The sequence below is a fragment of the Podarcis cretensis genome (genome assembly GCF_951804945.1).
Source record: "Podarcis cretensis genome assembly, chromosome: 2".
Lineage (NCBI taxonomy): Eukaryota > Metazoa > Chordata > Lepidosauria > Squamata > Lacertidae > Podarcis > Podarcis cretensis.
The window spans coordinates 69,961,068-69,985,361 of NC_137171.1; the positions used below are offsets into that span (position 1 = coordinate 69,961,068).

A 24,294-nucleotide genomic window follows, 5' to 3' on the forward strand; every position below is an offset into this window, starting at 1 on the left:
TGCTGTCCAGGGTTCTATGTTAAACGAATTGGTGGCATAATCTGCAGGAGTGGCTTCCCCATACCATACAGTGCACCTCTTAATAAACAGGATGTGGAACATATTTGCATGGATGGGTCACCCAGAGCTGGGGTGGGGAAACTGTGCCCCTCCAGAAGTTGCTGGACCACAGCTCCCATCATTCCTGACTTGGCCTTGCTGTCTGGGGCTGATGGGAGCTGTGGTCTGATAATCAGGAAGGCTGGTCTGGAACAGCCCCCTTGGATCGAAGCAATGGAGGAAGCTGTGGAACAGGAATAGAGAGCTTAACACTTGTCCAGCTTTAGCGCCTCAGGGTGGGTATTAAATAAACGTTGGCTAGTTGCGTTAGGAAGGAAGCTACTGGCTCATTAGCTCAATGCCTCCGAATTAACGGTTCATGGGCTGTGTGACCGCTCTGTGCTCCCAGGCTTCCTTGAGCTCATTGTGAACTTGTGACTTCTGCATACAAGAAAGATGTTCTGTGAGTCACACACTGGCAAGTAGGTGAAATATCTGGGGTGGTGATGCAATTGGGAAACCGATGTGTCAGAGTGGTCTTCCAGCTCATGTACAGCCTTAGGAACCCACATTATTTTGGTTTTATTCCTGCATAGTTGGGACAGGACAAGCTGTCAGGCCTAGAGCAGTGTGGGGTGGCTGAGGACTGATGGGGAGAATGACAGTCCTTTGCTCAGGTTCCTAGCTGTGTCCATTACAGCCAGAAATGACCTGCTCCTTCTGTACCGAGCGCCTGTGTCTTTAACTTTTGGAAGATCCTTTGAAGAGCCACCTAGAGAGGAGTGACAGGGAGGAGGGTATTGCAGTGGGCACACATTTCAGGTGCCTGCCGTGGTGGAAGGATGAGGCCATGATGGGTGATAGAAAAGAGCAGGTGCAGTGATTGATGCCTGGCTGGTTCAGCTGTCCCAAGGCTGAGTTCTGAAAACCAAGCAGAGCTGCTGAGGTCAGATGGAGAACAGGATAAAAATACACTCCTTGCTGTTAAAAGAGGGATGGAGCAAGGTGAGCATTGTCCAAGGAAGCCCATTGGCTGGGCCCAGAGGGGTGTCTTCCCCCATGTACTGCAGCTTGACTGTACCTTCAGAGGCACTTGTGCTAACTTGCCAGGGAACTGAGTACAAGGCTGTAATTTCCTTGGGATTTTGACGTTTTCCCAAAGGCCCTGGTTTGCTAGGATAGATTCTGAACACTCGCATTTCATTTCAGTACAGCTGTATGAAGAAGAAGAAAATGCAGGTTTCCATAATAGCTGCTGCAAAGCAGGGCTGTGTGTATTCTGTACTCAAACAGAGCAAAATCCTTCACTTAAAAAGCAGAATTCTAAATCGGTGATGGTGAGACTCTAGCTGCCCAGATGTTGTTGGTCTACAGCTCCCATCATCCCTGACCGCTGGCCATGTTGGCTGTGGCTGATGGGAGTTCGGAAGGCCACAGGTCTAAAATCATGCAAATTGTGCAATATTGCATTAACTTTGCTGCTTTGGTTAGTCATGATGGGGGATGAAGAAGTCCTTCCTGACCACTCTGCAGCTCCATGGTAGAGCTCCTCCTTTGCATTCAGAAGGTGGCAGGACCTGCTTCAGTCCCCAGCACCTCCAGTTTGGGTTTGGAAAGACTCCTGCCTGGCTTGGAACCCTTGAAAGCTGCTGCCAGTCAGTGTAGACAATACTGAGCCAGATGGACCAATGGCCTGACTCGGAATAAGGCAGCTTGTGCAATGTTGACTGCAGAACACAAACTACTTTAAAGCAACGAAACTGTTTTGCAAAAGTAAGTTGTCAGCTCTCTGTGCTTGAGAGCTGGTGGCTCTGTGATTGCTGAGCGGGGGAGTCTGTGGTTTCTTGTTCCCAGCAACAGAGCTGGTTATGTTTGCTGGGAGTGAGTTGGCTCAGGTTTCTAAAACTGAGCAGCAGCAAGCAGGTGTGGGCCGCCCCAATGTGAAGGTCATTGAAATCAAGGGAAGAGGAAAGGCCAGAGGGGTGGAGATTGAAGGAAGGAAACTGCTTCCCCCCTTTGGTGAAAACCAGACCCTTTTTGATGCAAGTTGGCTCCAGGATTGAAACCCCGCCACAGGCAGGAAGTGGGGAAGACATGCCTGTTCCCACAGTGACCAGCCACCCTCATTTTTTTCTGTGCTGGTGGGGTGGGCAATGGGGGTGGAGGAGGCCAGCTAAGCTTGCTGGCTGGGAATAGACTGGCTGTCCTCTGGGGCCAGGGAACTGCAGAGCCCCAAACTTCCTGCCCAGCCTGGATAAATGCACACACAGTGCCAAAGGGGTGGTCGTTTTTAGACTTGCTCATGTGTAATAAGGCAGGAAGGAAGGAGGGAGTGGATTTGACTGTGCCAGAAGATGGAAATCTAGAGCATTTCTGGATTAGCTGTACTGCCCAGCCTGACGTGTTGTGTTCTCTCTTTCTGACCATATAACTGCTGTGGAATGACCTCTGTCTTTTTATCCCCTGCGATTTCAGATTTTGGGATTGTGGGGTTGTTGAAACTTGTCCTAATCTCTGGATGTGCTCTTTGTGTCATGACACTACCATGTTAAAAAGCAAATTAAAGATGCAGGATTTTGCAAAGAAAGAAAGAAAGAAAGAAAGAAAGAAAGAAAGAAAGAAAGAAAAGGAATGAAGTGTTACATTGGTGAACCAGATTTAAAACAATAATAGTTTCGGTGTACGTGTGGAAACGAGGAAATCCTCCTTCTATTTGAATAAATCAGTTTGCCTTTCCCTGGCCTTGCATTGTTCAGCCTTCTCCAACCTGGTGCCCCTGGATGTTGTTGGACTACAACTCCTATCAGTCCCAATCTGGGGATGATGGGAGCTGTAGTCCAAAATGTCCAGAGGGCCGCAGGTTGGGGACTGGGCTTCTCATCCTCCTTAGGGGGAGCCATTCGCATGCCGGGCCAGACACCTCCTTCACCCTGAACAGTGAAATGGCCTGATTTCTAGACTTCCCACTACCTTATGCCTGGGAAGCATTTTCCTCAGACTCCCAGGGAAAAGGATACATTGGCACTATATATAAAGTTGGTGGCATTGTGCCCACTGGGCAAGGCCTGTCAGAATTGCCTGGTGGGGTGAACTGAACAGGTTGGGAGAAGGTATATCTTGGTGCACATTGACTCCAGCTGTCATTTCCCCCCATTTGAAAGATCAGACAAATTTATGATCTGCCTGCTCCATCCCTCGGGGGACTTGTGCATTCCACCTAAAGTTGCACACATTCCTGCGCTTCTCCCCCTGTGTATGGCTCTGTCCCTGGGATTCTTTCCATATAAAAATGAAAACACGGGAGCTGCCTGGAGTAATAGCACCATAAGCCACAGCAAGTTCCTACATAAATGTCCCTTATAACATGGGAGCCATATATAGCAGCATGTGGTTTTGTTAGTAATTTATCTTTTGTTGCCGACAGCGAATTTGTACTGCTAGGGGCATACGATTCGCTCTATTCCTGCTTCACCAGGGGTAACACTTTGGCAGAGCTCCTTTCAAGTTCCAGCCATTTAGGGTGCTTCTTTTCCAGCTCTCCTAGAGCATTATGTCCTCAGTATTTCACACAGGTCTCTTGCGATGGGCTGTCATGGTGTTGGTACAAAGCCCGGATTTTTCATCCGGAGCCCTGTGTCAAGGAAGTGAGAAGTTGCTGCTGGGCTTTGCAGGAGCGTTTGCCAGCCCTCTGAGCTGCCTGGAGATCTAGCAGCAGACCCAGATTCTCCTTTTATGTTCATGTTGAGCTGGACTTGGAAGAAAACTTGGGCTTCCTCCAAGTGCCAGCAGATCTTCATCCCAAGGGAGCAGGGATGGTTGAAAGCTGTATCACCCCTGGATGCTCTTAACCCCGGATGCAGTAGTTTTCTGCCCTTTCATACAACTAAGAGGATGTATTAGCTGAGTTGGCAAGAAGAGGGGAGAGGTTGGCTGGAGTGATACTTGAGACATTTTAGTGATGTGCCTAAGTGGCTGGTCCTTATGGTGCAGCGACTTAACCTAAACCTATGACTGTTTATTTGCCACCATCCTCAAGTCAGGAGGCAGATGGTTCGGGGGGGGGGGAATAGCTAGAGGATGTTGCCCAGAGAAATGGTTGCACTGTCCTCAGGAGTAACTGGTCCTGCCCCAGAGAAAGCTGGTAAAAAGGTAAAGGACCCCTAACAGTTAAGTCCAGTCGTGGCTGACTCTGGGGTTGTAGTGCTCATCTTGCTTTACTGGCTGAGGGAGCCGGCATTTGTCCTCAGACAGCTTCTGGGTCATGTGGCCAGCATGACTAAGCCGCTTCTGGCGAAACCAGAGCAGCACACGGAAACGCTGTTTACCTTCTCACCGGAGCGGTACCTATTTATCTACTTGCACTTTGACGTGCTTTCGAACTGCTAGGTTGGCAGGAGCAGGAACTGAACAACAGGAGCTCACCCCATCGCAGGAATTCGAACCGCCGACCTTTCGATCGGCAAGCCCTAGGCTCAGTGGTTTAGACCACAGTGCCACCCATGTCCCTGAGAAAGTTGGTATTAAACCAATAAATCAGAAGTGGGAGCACATAGTGCTTCTATTCCAAGCGGCTTCTTTTTGGTTCTGGACAAAGTCAATTTTAGCCTTTAGGGGGTTAGGCAGGCAGACAGGCAGGCAGGCAAGCCCTTAGTGCAGCTTCTCCCTACACATTTGGTCATGGTGTTCAATTGTCCAGTGATTGTTTTAAAACATTGTTTATTCATTTGTCATTTGCTCCAAAAATGTATCTCGAAGAGGCTTACAATTTTTTTAAAAAAGCTTAGAATACCAAATTAAAAAATGATTTGTTTTAAAAATCATCCACTAAAAGTGCTCATCTTACAGCAAAACTAAAAGGACACATCCTGCTCCACTCAACTAAAAGATGGCCATCAGTTCAGCACAAAATTATTAGGTGAACAAGAATATCTTCACCTCACGCCTAAAGGCTGATGGTGATGGCACCAGACACATCTCTCTGGAGAGAGCATTGCACAGTCAGGGAGCCACCACAGTCATCCAGACCATCCCTGAGGCCAGGCACTGGTCTAGCGCATCCACTAGAGTACCACCCATTCCCAGCTTAGGACAGCCACTCTAGAAGAGAGCCAGATGGTATCAAGAGCTGCTAGATCAAAGGGACTCAAGAGGGTTGCACTTCCCCTGTCTCTCTCTCTCTGTTGACCATACTGGACAGCCAAGGCAGTTTCCAGCTCCCAAAGCACTGTAAGAAGAGGGTCCCTACCCTTAGACGTACAATTTAAAAGAGAGTGGAATGGGAAGGAAGCGTTACTGTGTGGGGAGCAAGCTCCAGAACCAGTTCTCATACAGTTATTGCTCTTATAATGACCAGCTGAGATGGAAGCTGTCCAGGTCACCTGATGGAAGGGTTGCCATTAGGTAGTAGCTGAGGGAGGGCCAGAGGCTCCTGGTTTCTTAGCAGAGGCAATGGAAGAGTGTTGGGGGGGGCCCTTTCCTTTCTCACCAGCTGCATGCTGGCCCCTGACCCACCATCCACCGTCCCATGCATTCCTTGGGGCAGAAAGGCTGACTTCCCCTGCTTGAGCTTGTACAGCAGTGACCATCCTTGGGGTGAGAAGATGATGATGGTGGGGCTGAAAGGGTCATGTAAGCCATGCTCTGCTTCCTCTGGAGGCCCCCTTCCCACTCAAGAATTGCCCTGAGGGGTCCTGCAAATTACATACTTAATTTGTTCTGGAGGTCCATTCTTAACCTGAAACTGTTCTTAACCTGAAGCACCACTTTAGCTAATGGGGCCGCCGCGCTGCCAGGGCACGATTTCTGTTCTCATCCTGAAGCAAAGTTCTTAACCTGAGGTACTATTTCTGGGTTAGCGGAGTCTAACCTGAGGCGTATGTAACCTGAAGCATATGTAACCCGAGGTACCACTGTACCTGGGACAGTCTTCCATTTCCCAGTGGGGAGGGCCTCCCACAGCAGCAGAGGAGGAAAGAGCACCACTGCCTTTTGCATGCTAGCCAAGGCTTATCCTTGGCCCCTCTGGTGGTTTCCCCTCGGCCCATCCATGGGCTTCAGCATGCACCTGATGGCGCTGACACCAGGCCAAGGCAGAGTGGGGAGGGGCAGCTGCCCCCCATCAAGTAAACAATAGAAATGCTTAACCAACTGACCAATCACGTTGGTTCTGGCCCCTCCTAACAAAAGTCCTCCCCCCCCCCACAAAACCCCTGGCTACGCCCGTGATCCAGGCCTGGTCTGGAAAATTAGTTGAATTCTCCGTGCTCTCAACAGGCTCAAGTGCTTTTTCTGTTTTAAAAATCAACCCTGCCCTAAGGAAGCCACATGGTAGCCTTCCAGTTGCCAGCATGGATTGCTGTAGCCAAAACTTCTAGCATAGCCTTCTGCTGACCCCTCCCACAGGCAGCCATGATTGCGGCTTGAGTTTCTTGGACACAGCTAGCTCCCTTTTGGCCAAACGGTGCAATCATGCTCCGCGTTCCCCCTCTGCTTCTTTCTGCTTGGGACTTGTGGAACAGGAAGACTCTGGGTTAATTAATGCCTCACTGCCCCCAGGGTGGGTATTGCGTTGCTGCTGATGAGCTAATGTCTCTGTCTGCTGACAGAGGGAGATGAATGAGATGGCTGGGAGAGGTGATCCTGCCGAGAGAGGTGGGCTGCTTGCCTGCCCCCATCTATTCTCTAAGCAGACATACAGGCTTGAGGAATTTCTGTGGCTTTGTAGCTCCGACGGGGCCGTGAGTGTGACACATGGATTGTGTTATGGGAAAGGCATTGATTCACTCCAGGCTCCCTCCTTCAGAGCCCTGCTCTCTAGTAAAGTCTGGAGAAACCCTTGGGGATGCTAGAGCCAGTCACCTCCTCCCTCCTTCCCTCCCTCGTCCCCCCAGTCCAGAGATGGGCTTGGGATGAGCGGTGGAGAAAAGAGCACAGGCTCCTTGGATTCCTCAAAACCTGCCTGCTTCTCTCCAGCAAAGCTCAATGCTAGGTCCTTTCACCAGAAGCGGGACAGGTTTCTCTTGCCTTTGGGGGCTCTGCATGAGGTTGGTGCCCAGTGCAGGGGTGCGGGGCACATGGTGGCTCTTCCCCTCTTTGCTGAGTGTCTCAGTTGGCTTACGAATAGAGAAAAGGAATGGGAGGCTGAACGGTGCTTTTGTAACGCTGGGAACGGGCTGGCCCTGTGCCATGGGGCTTTTGCAGAAGCACAACAGGATGACTGGATGGTGGGTGTGTATGGGTAGTTATTCTACAGTCAGCTCCAGCGCAAACTTGTTAAAATGGGGATCGGATGATCCAGCACGTGCAGGAGAGTGATGTCGTGAAAGCTGCATGCGCATAGATGTGTGGAGATATTCAGCTGTATGAGGAGAGGAAAAGCTTTGGTAGTGTGGATCCTCCTTTGGTTGTTTGACCCGGAAAATGCCTTTTTGAATCGTGCTGAGTTGAGAAAGAGCCTAGGAAATCAAAGTTATTTGTGGGGGACATTGTCTCCGTGAGTGGTAGGCATGAAGGCAACATGCTTTGCATCTGGTGGACATATCCAGAGGATCAGGGAGTGCATGCAGCAACTCACAAGTAGCCATCCAGCGTGATCACAAAATATCCAGTCCACTGATAAGGGAACTTATATGGAAGGTGGCGATACTGCTGTTTGTTTCTTCGGGGTGAGGGGATAGATAAAGGTAAAGGGACCCCTGACCATTAGGTCCAGTTGTGGCCGACTCTGGGGTTGCGGCGCTCATCTTGCTTTACTGGCCGAGGGAGCCGGCGTACAACTTGCAGGTCATGTGGCCAGCATGACTAAGCCGCTTCTGGCGAACCAGAGCAGCGCACGGAAACGCCGTTTACCTTCCCGCAGGAGCTATTTATCTACTTGCACTTTGACATGCTTTCGAACTGCTAGGTTGGCAGGAGAGGGAATAGATAGGTGTACATTAAAAAAAAAGATGTAGCTGCATGCTGCACATTGAGTGTAACATGTAGTTTGGTTCTCAGCCGTAACTGAGTGGCAGAAACAAAACCTACAAGCCGCAAGACTTTTGTGCATTGTGTCAGAAGATGAATCTGCAGAAAATCCCCTAAAACTGTGTTCAGTTGCAGACCAGAATTGTGCCCCTTGGGCTGAACTTTGGAAATCTCAGCGTGATGAACGATTTTGCTCAGAGTTGCCTGATGATAAGTTTATGAATAATTGGATTTCCCTATACAGTCTCGCACTCTTCTGTACTGTGTAAAGCAGGCTAGAAAGACTTCTGTGTTATCTACAGACTCCTTTGTGTTTAAACTTGTAAATATTTGACCATCCAATACATACCTCTTCCCTCCGCCCCCCCCCCCAGGTTCCTGAATGTACCAGCTCTTGAGTTGATTATCCAAACAACATTTGCATTAATGCAGTGTGGAGGTTACTCAGATAAAGGGTTGGCTGGGTCTTAGCTGCTTTCATCATAGGTAGTTTCATATTTGTCATTTCCTCTCCCCAACCCCCTTCTCCTTTCTTTCCAAGTAAAGAATAGTGCTATTTTCTATTAAGTTTCACAGGCTGTTTCATTAAGATGACAAATTGCCCTGTGGCATCTAAAATGCTATCTAATAGCAGAATGATTATTAGTAAGTTGGAGCTTGCATCATCACCTTCGCAAAACATGTGGCCCAGCGCAGACTTGCTGTTACACAGGGCTAAGGGGTCAAGGGCCAAGCTGCAGGATCATGTCTGCCTTCTCCATGCACTTCCCACGGTGTGGATTGTTACACCTACCTATTCCTACCTCTGTTTTAAAAGCCACTTGGCTGATCCTAAAAGCTTGTTCCCACAACAGCCTTGATCGCATGGCCCTCTTCCAGCCCACTGCATATCAGGATCAATCCCTGGTTTCTTCAGGGCTGGGAGAGACCCCTGCCTGACACCCTGGAGAGCCACTGCCAGTCAGCCTAAGCTGGGCGTAGCCAATATGATGCTATCTGGATCTTGCTGGACTGTAACTCCTATCACCCCTGACCATTGCAGATGCTGGTGGGGGCTGATGGGAGTTGGAGTCCCGACAGTGTCTGCAAGGCACTACATTGGCTACCCTTGGTGTAGGTAATACTGAGGTAGGTGGACCATGGTCTGTATAAGGCAGCCTCCTGTGGTCCTACCACTTTGAAGCATTTGCATCTACGCTGAGGCTATGTATATTGGGTGTCCTTTGCTTATCAGTGATTGGGGTAGGGGGAGAAGAGGTGTGCCATTTCCAAGTGGGATTGCTCATTGCATATGGACTATACCAGTGTTTCTAAAACTTGGCCCTCCAGCTGTTTTTGGACTGCAGTTCCCATCATCCCTGACCACTGGTCCTGCTAGCTAAGGGTGATGGGAGACTTAAGTTTGGGAAACACTGGACTATAACATGGGTGTGAGAGTGGGTGGCTTCAGTAAGACTGCCTTGTTGGGTGCTGCAGATTTCTAGAAGTTCACATTTGAATTAATGTTGTCTTATTTCTTTTTGGTTTGCCTGGCAGTTGTTTAAAGGCACAGTCCAACGGGTGGAGGGGGAACACACACACACACACACACACACACACACACACACACACACCACCCATTGGCAACACTCTACTTCTGAACAAATAAATGTGGCCCTCTCCCGTACTTCCAGTTTTTCATAGAGGCTTCTCAACCCTGGGGAAAGGGAGTACCTTTTTTCCTCACTGTCAAGTTTTCAGCCTATGACTGCCTGCCGTTGCTGCAAGCAACATTGTTCTTCAAAGCATCGTTCAGAACTTTCCCCTTTTCTGAGATGCTCCCAAATACCGGTAGTTTTGAAGTGGTGTGGCTTTGTGGGTGGGTGTGCTGTTCGCTTTGTGGAAGATTATGACTGTCCGGCAGTCCTGAGCGTTTCTGAGAAGATTCCAACCAGTACTAAACATATCCAAATAGGGCAGAGACAGAAGTGGGTTTGTGTGCAACAGAGAAGCCATTCCCTGCAGGCGGTCGGGGTGGGTGGGTGTTTGCTCAAAGCCCGTTAGCGCCTGGGCATTTGTAGACAGCATGTGGCATTAAGCAGCTGCCATGCCTGCTTCTGAAGCTTCTTCCCTGCAGATAACCACACCAACCTGGGGTGGGGTGGGTGAGGGCAACCAGCATGCGCATGCCAGGGGCAGGACCCAAAGCATGGCCTCAGTCCCCTCAGCAATGCCTGAGAGGGAACTAATATGCCAGGAGCCTGCCCAGCAGTAATTGCATGGGCAATGTGTGAAAGGAGTTCTAGGAGCACACTGTCCCAGATTCCCCCTCTTCACTCTCAACCTTGTGGAGGGCTGTAGCTTAGCTTAGTGGTGGTGGTGGTGGTAGTAGTAGTAGTAGTAGTAGTAGTAATAATAATAATAATAATAATAATAATAATAATAATAATAATAATAATTTATTTATACCCCCCCATCTGGCTGGGTTTCCCCAGCCACTCTGGGCGGCTTCCAACAGAACACTAAAATACAATAACCTATTAAACATTAAAAGCTTCCCTAAACAGGGCTGCCTCAGATGTCTTCTGAAAGTCTGGTAGTTGTCTGGTAGGGTGCATGCTGTCCTAGGTTTAATCCCCAGCATCTCTAAGTAGGGCTGGGCATTGCCCCCTCTCTGAACCTCTGGTGAACTGCTACCAGTCAGTGACTGAGCCAGACAGACCAGTTAAGTCTGAGGCAGTGCAAGCAAGGCAGCTTCCTCGGTTCCTAACTACCACTCAGCCTCCCCTTCCTTTCTTGTTCCACATATTAGTGCAAAGCAGCCCTGGGAAACTGCTGAAGGGCGTGGTATAATTCAAATAAATAAAAACGGGCTCCTTGTACTGCAATGCTCTTCTCCCAAGGCTCAGCAGGCAAGATGGTGCAATCAGTTGCAATGCTGTGCCTCTCTCTTACTTCATTTAGCCTTGACTAAGGTAGTTTCTTTTCTTTTTCCTTTTGCCTGATCATCAGGAGTGAATTTCAACACCCCCACCTACTCATTTGGGGATCCCTGAACCCCCCTCATCCTGTGTTGTGTGTGTACTGTATATTACAGGTATCACAAGAAGACAACAGTCCGGTTAAGACTGATAGTTTTGTGCCCTTTTGAAGAAGTTAATTCACCACCATAATCTAATGGTGAGAACCTGGGCGCAGAGTTCATTCAATCAGACTTCTAATCTTGCCTGCCCAGGGAGCACTGTGCGCTTCTTTGTCCACAAACGCAGCAAACATGAGAGGAACGCCAATACAAGCAGTAGGAGGGAAGTACAAAGCCAAAACACTGGAGGGTGGAGGGGATGGTGGAGAGAATGTGTGTCACTAGACAGGGCTTTTCACCACCTGCTTTTAAAAGCTGAACGACAAGAGTATCGGCAGGTGCAGCTTCACTGGCTGCTACAGCATCGTGGTGGGAATTGGCATATTCCAACTCAAAGGGCCAAGGAGTGCACTTTGGGTCAGCAGCCAGGCAACTGCAAAGTTATGTTTGGGCTGTTCTGTCTGGTCTGCTGCATTCATCAGCAAGTCTAAACTCTCCCGTAGGCCCTGGGCTCTTCCAGATAATTTGTTTTTATTGCACAATAAATGTGCAGTCGTTGCTCAACTTCTCTGCAGTGGATCCAAATACGGTGACCGGACGCAAAGCGGGACAGGGCTCCTCTATCGCCAAGCCAGGAGGGAAGGAATTTCTGCAAGATGTGGCTTGCCATGCATGGGTGAGAAAAGCTGCACCTCCCTGAAATTCCCACTTCTCTACAAGTCTTAAAGCTACAGGAGCCTGGTCATTCTGTGCTTTTTCTTCCCCTCACCCACGTGGCACATAAAATTCATTCTTAACCTCTTACTGAATTAGTTTTATGCTGTTTAGGAGCTAGCTTTTGTATTGCAGGTATCAATTTCCCCCCATAATGTATTTGTAAAGCTAACCTGGGAATTGCTTTTTTCTTTTTCTGGGAGCACATATTATTCTTCCAGCTTTGCTTCCTTTTGCCCACAGGTGTGGGCTCATCTACATGGGAGTTTTGCAACTTCGTGTGCCTCAATTTTTTTTTGGGTATTGCCCACATAATGGCCTCCTCACTCAAGTGACAAGCCAGATGGGCAGGGTACAAATAATAAAACTACTGCTGTTACTATTATTATGCTCCTTCCACCATAAAATTATTATATATCTCCAGCCTTGGGGATAATCTGATAATGAAAGTATATCCAATATGAAATTACATCTGGATATACTGAAGCGCATTGTGTGGGGGCGTATTTTTACATGTGTCATTACATCTCACTCATTGCTGCCTGTCACCATCCGTGCTGTCTACTCCCATTTTACTTCTGTCAGCTCAAATGAAGGGGCATTAAAATAATAATAATAATAAAACTGCTAAAAAATTTTGCAGAGCAGCTATATCAAATGTAAAAATGAAATTTGCTTTGCGCCTGAAAATGAGTGCCCATGGTGATGGGCGATGAGCCATCTTCCTGGCAATGATTATGCAGGTTGCAGAGATGTGACCAATTTCCAATTACTTGATTGGTGAGAGTGGCTGGGGAAACCCAGCCAGATGGGCACAGGAATGAATAATAAAATTGTTATCTAAAGATGAAGCAGGGCCCCTGCTTTCTTTGCAAACACGCACACTTTCTCAATGGAAACAGATTGGAGGTTCCTGTACACCTACCTGCCAGGCCGTTCTTTATCCTTGTACGGTGCTCTTCAGTGACCTACTGGTGGTTCTGGCCATGACATATCATTTAATAAAAAATATTTTCGCTTACTATTTGTGCAAATCTGGCAGATCTCTCCTTCTATAAAGCATGCTTGAAGCATTGGCTTTGGCAGAAGTTTGTTGTAACACCATTCCACAGATAATTAATTTTTCTTTTCTTTTCTTTTTTAAAAGGTGCCCGTTTGCCATTGCATGCATGCCCAGAATGGATGCCAGACCTCACAGAGGGTTGGGGGATTATTATTTATATTTATGTCTCTGAATTGCTTTGCTCACGACAATGACTCAGGGTTACTGACAGACACAGGTAGGGGGGAGGGAACAACAACACACAGCAGAAATAGATTCCATCAAGCACCACCCACTTATGCGGGTAGGAAACATCAGCATAGGTTTTGGAGACATAACATTGAAAGCACTTGGATGTGAGCAGACAGACACACGCCTGGCACCATTCATCTACAAACTCATCCATGCCCCAATCTGTGGACATAACCAATGCAAAACATGGGCAATGTGCCACTGGAGCTCAGTGAGTGATGGCAGTAATGCAGCACTAAAACTAAGAACTGGGGTTTGGAAAGGTTTTGGGTGTGTCATGATGCTCGGCAAATTTAAGCTAATCCAGCTTTGTTAAGGATGGCTGCAGGGCCTACGAGAGGAATTTTATCAGGGATCAAGCTTCATCCTCTCCAGCGCCCTGGATGGCTGTGTTTGCTTGTGGGGTTGTTGTTTTTCCTCCTCTCCAGCGCCCTGGATGGCTGTGTTTGCTTGTGGGGTGGTTGTTTTTTTTTTTTTTTTTGGGGGGGGTGTTGAATGCTATGGGACAGTGTGAATCCAAACCGATCATGCATACGATTGTTGGCAATTTAAATGTGCAACTATATGGTTTTGTGGAGAGCAGCCAAGGCATGTTTCAGAGGCCTCTTTATATTACCAGAAAATGATATGCTGATCAGTGTTCGAAATTCTCCAGGCCACTTGCGACCAAGCAAACATGATGTCTCCACCATCTGGAAATGCATGCCTGGGGATCCTTGGATCTTGACTGTTTTCACACACTAACAACCATCCTGTAGAATTGTATCCGTGATATTTTATTTGTGCAATCAGAATGAATTTCAGGAACCAAAAGGTCGTATTGAAAAATACAGCTTTCGAGCCGTCTGGCCGCTACATGGCAACTAGACATTTCGTTTTGACAACTGTAACCCTGGTTTAAGGAGCAATTTGGCACCTAGCTTATATATCTAAGTTTCTAACACTGATCATTGCTGATCAAAGCCAAAGACCATGAGTTAGGCAAGAGGAGCCTCTTTGGAGGCCAGCATGTGTGGTGTTGGTGCAAGTCGGGATCTCCTTTTAATGGCTGGAGGAGAGATGGGACAGCAAAGTCTTATGCAGTGAAATATGTCTCATTCATAAATTTGTACCTGTCTCTTCCTCTATGCGTTTTGCATCATCCCTGGGAGGCAGGTTAGACTGGAAGATAGCTGAGTGGCCTTGTAGTTGCCCTACCTGCTGGGTTTGAATCTTGGTTTCCAACTTTCAGGCCCATCGGTAAATCAGTTCCAGCCACTTTGAGCATTGTTCTCTACAGTGCTATCACCTTTGGAGCATGCAACAATTACACACTTTGTTTAGCGGAAGTTATGGTGGAAACAGAGGAAGACAGGATTGGATCTGATTCCACTACTCCAGATCCTGCTCCACTAGATATGGTGTAATGCTGAGAACCACACTGCTTGCTTCCTGCCTTTGTCTCTTCATGTGGGTAACTATTCTGTGTCACCGAGTCCTCTTCTTCCTCTCCTTGCAGCTCACCCCCGGGGGCAAGGCAGCCCAAGCAGGTGTGGGAGTAGGTGACTGGGTGCTAAGCATTGATGGAGAGAACACGAGCACCTTGACCCACATTGAAGCACAGAACAAGATCCGTGCATGCGGGGACAAGCTCTCGCTCAGCTTGAGCAGGTAAGAGGCTCTTGGTGTGAGTTAAGATACTAGGAGCATGGCATGCATTATAGGATCGAGAAGTGGTTAAAGTTGACATACTCCTTGCACTCAAGCCCAGTCCTCAAAATAACAACTCACTGGTTCTCAAACTTTTTCCTCTGGGTCACACTTCCAGAATAAAAACTTGCTCACGCCACGCCATTTTTTTATTGATAAGAAATACATTGGAAAGCAAAAAGAGAACCAACTAGCAGTGCTTGATCCAGAAAGTATAGAACAATGCAGCTACATAATAACATGTATCATTCCCAAAATATAATGATCAATGAGCCTCTTACGTATGTACTTTAAGCATGTATACAAACTGAATGAGAGGTGTGAGCTTGCTTTTGCTGGTAGCTTCATTTATATTAGGTCTAACTTGAGTCAAACAAACTCTCATCAACACAAAGAAGCCTTTCTCTTTTCTGATCTTTTGCATTTGTCAGAGTTGAATATCCCTATTCACTACAATGTGTCGTGGGACTGCAGAATAGCCAATGCTGCTCTCCAGCACACTGTTCAAATGGCAATCCTGGATCACAACTTGATGCTCAATATCACTTGATGCTCTTGCTCTTTTTGAAAATATACCTATCCATATTCTGCAATATAGATAGATACTACACTACACTGAAATATTTAAAAGTTTCTTTGTCCTTGAATCTTGGTGCCACGCTTTCCATCCTCTCCTGCCGCACCAATGTGGCGTCCCACACCCTTTGAGAAGCACTGTCTTAACTCATAAACATAGCAGTAGGCTAACTAGCTTTTCACTTTGGTGAACTGCCACCGCTTCATAGCATATTTATACCCACAGTGATCTTGGCTGCATCTGAATCACTGGAGAGTGGAAGAAAGCCTCTCTAACTCTCCAGGGGTCCTTATTCAGCCAGCCAGAGTGATGCTTAAGTGAGTGTGTGAATGAGTGGATATTAACCCTGAGAGAGGCCAAGGGTGTGCTCTTAGGACACAGGGCTTTTAGCCATGCCCCAGAAGAGTTTTCTCCCAGGCAACCTAGGCAGGACCAATCCAGTCACTGGATCTTCCATGGCTGAGCTGTCACCACTATCTTCCCTCATGGTGTGAAAGGGAGCAGGCTGCTTTCCTCATGTTGCTGTGGCCCTGCTCTCTGAGCATAATCTCTGCTGGGAAGTGCAGCTCTGTCGCTGCAAGTCAAAAGCACCAGCTGCCACCACTTGCCTGTTATTGCTGCCCCAGGAGAGCCCCTGCCAGGTAGTGCCTTTCTTCTTGTTAACGGCAGCTTTTCTCTTGCAGAGTCCAGAATCTCCTCGGCAAGCCTCAGAAGGTACGTCTTCCTCCGCTTCCTCCGTGGTGGGTCTGCTCTCTCACAGACCTCGCTGGGCACCAGTTCTGCCGCTGGTCTAGGGGAGCTGTGGGATAGTTGAGGAAACACAAGTGCCTTAGCTTGTTTGACACTCCTTGAGTTAGGTGCTCGATGTAAAAGCCAAAATAAATAAATGAGACTGTAGTGGGGTGTGAAGAATCCATTCTGAAACTCAGGATAATAACAAATACCAATGTGTTTTAGGCTGCACAGCCCTTCTCCAGGGGGCTGTTTGAGCTACACCGATTGTGCTACATCTGTGGGCCAAACTCTATGGCTATGTCTGCCATGTGCTTATAAGGCTTTCAGAGAGCTCTTTTCTAAGTCAGACATTCCTACTGCATTCACCATGCCCTCAAATAAGTGATGTGCAGCTTGCAACTCCTTGGCATTTTGATTATTTGAAGTTTCCAAGCAAGCAACTTTTGTATACATCCATTGCTATCTTCTTCCTTTTTACACCTGGTTTTGGTGGATTCTTCCCCCCTCGGCAGCTCACTCTTGGAGCTAACCAGGCACCGTAGCCTGAACCTTGGTGTGCTGGCACTAAAGGAGCTCACTGCTGCCTTTTCCCCAGCCCTCCAAATCTATGGCAGTTTATTTTCTTGCTGTTCAGTGGAACTCCTCTTGATTGCACCCATAAACCTTCAGAAGCTAGAAACTCGAAATGGCCACCACAGTATTGAATTTGTTTGTGATCATCAGAGGTCAGGTGGAGGATGAACCGGGAGCTGCCTGCCTTAGCTGGGCTGGAGCAGCAAATAGAGCCATTTGCTGCCCTTGCCTCTATGTTCCCTGTATAGTCTAACCCTGTATGAATGTTTATCCTGGAGTCTGAGGCCTTGCCTCACAAAAGAAGTGCTGGGCGGGGATGAGGGGACTTCCAGGCAGTCAGGCTGTGGAGGGAAACAGCTTCTCCAAGATTGTGGCCAGGGCTGTCTTCTAGTTTCCCTCTCTGCTTGGGCGTATCCCTCCTCTGTTTCCCTTGTGGTTGGAGGAGGCTGGGAACGAGATGGAGGGTGTAGAAATGGATATGCATGGTTCAGTTTTGCTACAACACGTGCCCACGCTGAACCGCCTCACCTGCTCTCCAAGGCTCATCCCGGGGTCAGTTCTAGAGCGACCACATTTGCCCACATAGGGTGCTCAACAAAGTTGGCTGGCAGTAGGCAACTGGGCACATACAGGGTGTGTTTGCTTGTGTCTTGGCAACTGTTAGCCAGGAATTCGGCTGGCTGGCTGTGGTTATTGCCCTGGGACTTGAGGAATGCCCTTGTGGCCAGAATCTGGCCTGGCTTCCACCTGGGGCATGGTGGCCTCTGGCGTTGCCTGGCAGCGGGGGGGGGGGGGTGCACTTGCATGCTGCCTGCTGTGCCAGCTTGGGCATCTGTGTGTTTTGTCTTCTGCTCAGGATGCGCTCCCTTCCTCTGAGCGCCCGAAATATAACTTCACTCCCAGCTCTGCCCTCAACAAAACGGCCCGGCCCTTTGGAGTCAGCTCTGCTCCAAACTCCCAGCCTGGGCTGGTGACGAAATCGGTGCCATACACTCCCTCTGCATCCATCTGCACCACACAGCACAATGGGTATGTCGCTGTGTTATTTAGACACCCTGGGGAGTTGGGGGGGAGTTTAGTGGCCTCACTGTGGAGTTCTGCCCTGTGCTGTTCTGCCCACACACTCGCCTGTCTGCCCGCACTGTGCATGTTGGGCTCTGCCTGTGTGGCCTTTTTATGGGTGGGCAATGGCTGGGTGTGGGCGGCCCCCCCCCCCCCCGTACCAGAATCTGTGCTAGAATTTAAGACATCTAGTGTTGCAGTGACCCCTGGTGGCTGGAGCTCATATTACGATGCCTAGATCTGGCAGGTCTCTTGTGTATTCTTCATTCCGGAATGCCTAATTGAAAAAGCCAGACCATTTAGCGGCCTGCATTTCATCATCTTTCACTTCTTTTGAGTCCTGCAATCTTCTCTCCTGGGCAAAGAATAATAATAATGCTATCGTAGGTGGCAGTCAGGAGCATGGGGCTGCATCCCAGGAACCCCAGCCAGTAGTTCTCTTGACTCACCCACACAAAGGAATCGCTAGATTCTTTGGTCTGAGCAGCATTGTGCTATGGCAAGTGATCTGTATCTATAGGTACGGTGCTATCTGCTTGTGGTTTCTTCTGTGGCTGACTCACTATGGCAGGAATGAATGTCGCTTATGGATCCCAATGTAACTTTCCATCCTCACCGCCTCCCTAGCAATCTAAGCTACAGTTAGTCTACAGACTGTTCATCATTTACTAGGTCTCAGATCCAGTATCTTCATTTATAAGATTTCTTACCTGCCCTGTACCATAAGGTCTCATCACTGGGCACAATAATATGATATGCAAACTTAAAATTACTAAAAGAAATTATGCATAAAGCTGTCCACCCCAGAAAAAATACTGAGTAGCTGACATCAAGCCTTTTGGCTGAGTTTCCAATTCTGCTCATCCCAGCATAAAATTCCCGTACTAGTGTAGCTGTTCTCAGGCATCCTTTGGAAGGGAGCAGCACTATGGTAAATCCAGATTTCTAGTTTATTAAGGAAATGACTTGGGTGAAATTGTACACCGATTAATCTATACTTGTGTCGTGACTACTTCATTTTTTCAAGCCCGAAACTGCCATCTTCTGACTGCTATCTTCCCGTGTCTAGAAATGCAGCCCTAAATTAATTCTGTTTATTTAGTTTATTAATCACCTCCCATGAAACATCCCGAAATGATTTTAACAGTGCCTGGCTGCATGCAAATTGTGTCCTGACACTCTAGGCTTTGGATGCTGCTTCTTTTGAGGTGATTCCTTTCTCGTTTGGTGCATTGATGTGTCCCTGACACCTTTGTTGGTGGGGACAGAAAAGCTTCTATCTGTGCTAGATGCGGTCCTGTACACCTCTGACCACTCCTGTCTCTCTCATTGGCCTGTGCGGGGTCCCCTGCCAGTCAGGTGCCTTAGATGGGACCAGTTGTGGGACCATGGTGAGCGTAGTCTACATGCTGGCAGAAATGGTGCTGCTGCTCATTTCTTTCATACTCCTGCATTCCTTATCCTATGACCTAGAGCACTGGACTTCAACTGGTGGGCCAGGACCTGCTAGGGGGCCGCGACCTGATCCAAGGTGGGTCATAACAGGAGCACTACCACCATACAAATATATGGTGAAATATTAAATGGGTCCCCAAATGTGTGTTTGGGTGTTCAAAGTGGGTCCAAAAGGTTGAGGATCCATGACCCAGTTAGGTTAGCTGTGCATGGAATCTTGGCTATATTCACCCACAGTAGGCAGGAAGGGAACCATGTTTTTTAAAAAACTTCGTCTAATGGTTCTAACATGTCCTTCACTTTCCTGACTGTCTTTTTGCTCTCTTCCCTTCTCTCTCTCTCTCTCTCTCTCTCTTTCTCTCTTTCTCTCTTTCTCTCTCTTGCAGGTGCAGAACACTGACAAGTCAGTAAGCCTTTGCCTGTTCTGTAACTTTAATGTGTATTATTGCTAACATGCATGACCTAAACATAATTCCTTTTCAACACCTAAAACCCTCCTCATTCCTTGCCAGTTTTTTAGTTTGGATTTTTTTGTTTTTGTTTTTGTTTTTTTGCTTCACTGACTTTTCTACCCCCTATCCTACTCTCCCACAGGAGTGTGTGGTTATGGTGGGTTATATCCCCTCATAAAAAGAGATGCTTGAGGGACATGTTTGCGAGTCGGGGAAGGGGCAGAACAGACGACTTTAGTGTAGGAATTGGGACGTGGAGGTCCCCTTTCTTACAATATGTGGGGCAACATTATTTGTGTCCTCTTGACTTCTTGGGTTTGTGTTGGAGCCTGTCTGAAGGACTCGGTGGCCTGGATCCCATGTCATGCTAAGCTAAATCATGGCTTAGCCTGAATGTGTGGACTCTGGGAGAGGACATCACAACCTCTTTGGTCCTTCCTGGTTGTTTTTCTGCTGAGCCAAACCACACTTTGGCATAGTGTGTTAACTAAGCCTATGCTCATAGTTCAGCTCTCTCTTGGACAAACCATGAAGCGTAACCCACATGATAAACCTTGGTTACAGCTTGTGATTAGTCTGGAGACCGCTAGCTTCAGACAATATGCTAAACCAAATGATGGCTTAGCTCAGTATGACGCAGCAGCAAAAAACCAAAAAGTCTAAGGTATTCTTTCCAGGAGGCCTCACATACGCACTAAACCATGGTTTGGCTAAGCGTGTCATGTGAACCAGGCCTGGGGGCTAATCTGAAGTGAAACGGCCAGTTGGGGGCATGGTGGCTGCCCTGAGGCTTTAAATGTTGGCAGTTTGGCTTCAGGGAAACTTCCTGATGCTTCCAAGGGAGTGGGATGGCCTGCTGCGACTCTTCAGGCTGTGCTGACAACTGTAGCAGTAACTGCCTGACCCAGATAAGGGAAAGGAAGTGGTGCTAAAACTGGCAGGGAGTAGTGTGTGTGTGTGTGTGTGTGTGTGTGTGTGTGTGTGTGTGTGTTTTCCACTGCACAGTCAAGCTGCTGTTACCTCCAGTGGCGCTGGCTGTTCCCTCAGGAGATGTGGCCTTTTATTTGTGTGGTTATGTACTAGGGTGGCATGTCTCACCTGACCTGTCCAATCTTTTCTCTTATTCTCTCACTTTTCGTGGCTTCAGGGTTAGCGCTCACCCCCCTGAGGTGAAGGCTCCACCCCAGAGCAACCACCCACCTGATTATGGAGATTACTACCTGGAGGACCAGTAAGACGTGGGAGAGGTGGGGGAGGGGAGGGGAGGGTAGAAACTCTCGGACAGATGTTGTTATGTCCCTCGTATGTTGTGTGCTGCTGCTGCTGTCGTCCCGTTATAGCGTGTGAATATCCCTTTGGTGAAGTTGGAGTAGCGCTAGAAGTAGTAACAGGGCTTCCCTCAACAAGGATTCAAATTTTTCATCAGTGAAAAATCTCCTTTGAGATGTTCACCAGAGCAGTGCTGAGGAACTGGGGGCCTTGCTGCAGCCTGATATGGGAGGCTTCAGGTTTAAGGATCTCACACAGAGTCAAGGCCCCTTCTGGAAGGGAACACTTCCATGCAGCTATTTATTGTGGACTTGGTGCTGCTCATAAATGCACAGGCTTTTTGCAGCATGCATACATCGTCCTCATCCAAATGCTGTCTCGTGTGTGGTTTTAATTATCCAGACAATTCAAATCATAGAATTGTAGAGTTATAAGGGACTACGAGGGTCATCTAGTTCATCGCCCCAATGTGGGGCTTGAACCCACGACCTTGAGATTAAGAGTCTCATGCTCTACCGGCAGAGCTACCTCAGGCCTGGATAATTGGCCTAGATGGGGGAGAGGGAACAGAAGGGGCTTCAGGATCCGTTCGGTGTGTCTGCAGGGCAGGTTACTTGCGATCTTCAGAATTATGAAACTATGGCCATGTCCTTATTTGTGCCTCATGGTGGTTTATCCCCACCCCCACCCCCGCCCGCTTGATGCAGTTTCTTGTGTTTGTGTGTGTCATGCATGCCTGGCAGATGCTCATCTCAGTGCAGCCCTGGCTGAGTGCCCTTGTCTATTGGTAGGCATTCTCTGCGGCTGGCAAGCCTGCCGGCCTTCGTCCCCAATGACTCCAGCAAAAAGAGGCTCATTGAGGACACAGAGGACTGGCGACCGCGGACAGGCACAACCCAGTCCCGTTCTTTCCGTATCCTGGCCCATCTGACAGGCACGGAATTCAGTAAGTGCCTCCCTCCCAGGGGGAGCCACTCCAGGTTGGGGGTGTTGTTGAGAGCTGGCTGGCTGGCTGGCTCCAGCCTGGGAAGTGGCAGGGAGTCACGAGGCATTTGGTGCCACTGGCGACAAGGCAAAGGTTGCAGAGGCACCTGAGCTTGTTCTGGGACAGCTCTGGTCACCTTCCACAAGCATTCTGGACCTGGGCCAGTTTGGGAGGGCTCTGCTGGCAGATTGTCCTACAGCAAGTCCCAGGAGGATCCTCTCTCTCGCTCTTCCACTTGTGATGCTCTGCTGACCTCATTCAGTCTATCTCTGCTCTGCAAAGAGCTCTGCAGGCACCTCATTCTGCTTCCCGCTCATTATTGTTGATGCCCAGGCCCTGTATCCTCCAGGGAATGTTCTTATTTTGTGCCTAGTCTCTCCCTGCCCACCCACCCCCCTCCAAAAAAAAAAAAAAAAAAAAAATCCACTTCTCTTCTCAGAAAACTAAAACAGCTTGACTGGCTCAGACCATGATATTCTCTTTCTCCTTTTCCCGCTGCCAGTGCAAGACCCGGATGATGAGCATGTTAGGAAAGCCAGGTAAGAAGGTCCCTTTGATAGGGCCAGGAGAGTCAGTGGGTTTCCACCTGACTTCTCCCCACTCCCAAAGTGCCAGGGGCTGGGAGCTGAAAGTGCAGAGTCCAGACTCGCTCCTAAGCTTTGGCAGATGCCCAGGGCCACTGTCCCATTCCTATCTGTCTGGGGCGGAGGGGATGAAAGCCTTCTTCCCACCTTGTTCTGGTTCCCTTGACCTTGCATGCCTGGTATGCCCTTCTGGTTTTCTCCTTCTCGGTCTCTGCTTTCTCCTCCCATCTCTTCCTTGTGTCTCTTTCTCTTTCTCTCTCGCCTCCCAGAGAAAAGTTTGTCTCGGAGCTTCAGAGCCCCCGTTACACTCGCCTGCGTGACTGGCACCACCAGCGATCGGCTACCTCTCTGAACGTGCTCTCCTAGGCTGCCTGCGATGGGCCGGCCTTTCTCTTCTCGACTCCGCTCTTCTCTATTGCATGCCGATGTGAATGGGAAGGGCGTGTTTCTGTCTGTCTCCTTCTAACTGGTTGAACAAAACTTTTAAAAAGCAAAACAACCCCCCTCCCCCCCAAAAAAACCCCCCACTAGAAATCCACAGCAACTCCTGGAAACGTAGCAACTGAACTGTGTTGGGGAACGACTTGAGCAGGGTGGAACCTGAGAATAGTCAGGAGTCTTCCGCATTGGTGGCTGCTTCTCTTTGAGCTTCACACCTCCAGCTGTGGAGGGGATGGAAGAGGGTTCTTGTTGTTGGGCAGGAGGCTTGACTCTCCCAACTCTAAGCAAGATGCTGTGGTACTACCTGGAAGCTGTTTCTGAACTGTGTTTTCTCTTCCCTGACTGAAGAGACGTTGGCTGTGGAGACCTCTGTATGCTCCTTTCTAGCCTTCATACTGAACCAAGGAGGCGGGGGGAAGGTTCTACCCAATGCAAGATGGCATTGCACGGAGACCTCTTTCCTTTGGGACCTGCCGCGTTGAATGAGCTGCCAGTGCTCTTCTTCCTGGCCGAGCATTTCAGAGAGAGGGAAGTCGTTTCCTGACATTCATATCTGGAAGGGCTCCTTTTCAACCCTCCTTGGCTGCATGGGATTTTTTAAAAACACTGTTCTTGGTAGTGGCTGATCTTCCCCTTCCCTCCTTTGTCCACTGTTGAGTGCTGTTTCTCAACCCATAAAACTTCTTCTCCTAACAGGCCTCTCCATTTTATTTTGCCAGTGAATGGTGAATGCACATGCCCTTAGCCCCTGGTCCTTTCCCCATCATTATTCTATGAGTGGCTGGTTGTGGCTACCACTTTGAGGAAATGACAAGCATTCCTCTTCTAGATGCCTGATAAGGTCATGAAGGCTTGCAGAACTTGCCCACCCACAACGCTGTGATAGAGGGATTCCTTCTCTTCCCCAACCCCTCAATGGTTATTAGACTTGTCCTCCTTGCACTTGATTAACTCCATTATACCTCAGTTTTTCCAAAGGCTCTCTGATTTGGACAACACTTAATATGGCTGCTTGTGTTGGGCTTGGAAAAAAAACCCTAGGGGATGGGACTTCTGGCTCTTCAGGTAACCTGCTTCCACAGCAGGCAAGTCCTGTTGCTCAGTGGAGGAAATGCTGTGTGCCCCTTTCTCTAGAAAGAGTGTGTAATCATTGTTTTGACTGCAGGCATGACACTAATTCAGCTGCTATATCTGTATGGTGCTGTAATCCACCCACCCCCTGAGCTGCCTGGAGCCGATGCCCAGGCAGGGGTTTGCAATCTAGTTGGAGGCTGGCTTTACTACCTTTCATTTTGTAGTAAAATAAATGCTCCTATTCTCGTAACTGGCTCCTGTCTTTCTTTCCTTTCTTTTTTTAATCTATGCACACCTGATGTAGGGAGGCTGTGTTCTTTCTTAG

At 48.5% G+C, this 24,294-nt stretch overlaps 1 protein-coding gene across 3 annotated transcripts in view; it reads left to right on the plus strand.

Moving 5' to 3' along the window:
• PDLIM7 (PDZ and LIM domain 7) overlaps positions 1 to 24,294 on the plus strand; it is a 42,224-nt gene that overhangs the window by 9,062 nt on the left and 8,868 nt on the right. Inside the window, exons 3-8 of one of the 3 annotated variants that reach the window (XM_079964284.1) lie at positions 14,572 to 14,723; positions 16,023 to 16,053; positions 19,551 to 19,567; positions 20,764 to 20,847; positions 21,677 to 21,831; positions 22,373 to 22,409. In XM_079964284.1, the coding sequence (XP_079820410.1) occupies positions 14,572 to 14,723; positions 16,023 to 16,053; positions 19,551 to 19,567; positions 20,764 to 20,847; positions 21,677 to 21,831; positions 22,373 to 22,409 (476 nt within the window). Of the gene's footprint in view, positions 1 to 14,571; positions 14,724 to 16,022; positions 16,054 to 17,503; positions 17,677 to 19,550; positions 19,568 to 20,763; positions 20,848 to 21,676; positions 21,832 to 22,372; positions 22,410 to 24,294 lie in introns of all 3 variants that reach the window. The other 2 variants (XM_079964285.1, XM_079964286.1) reach the window with 2 other exon arrangements.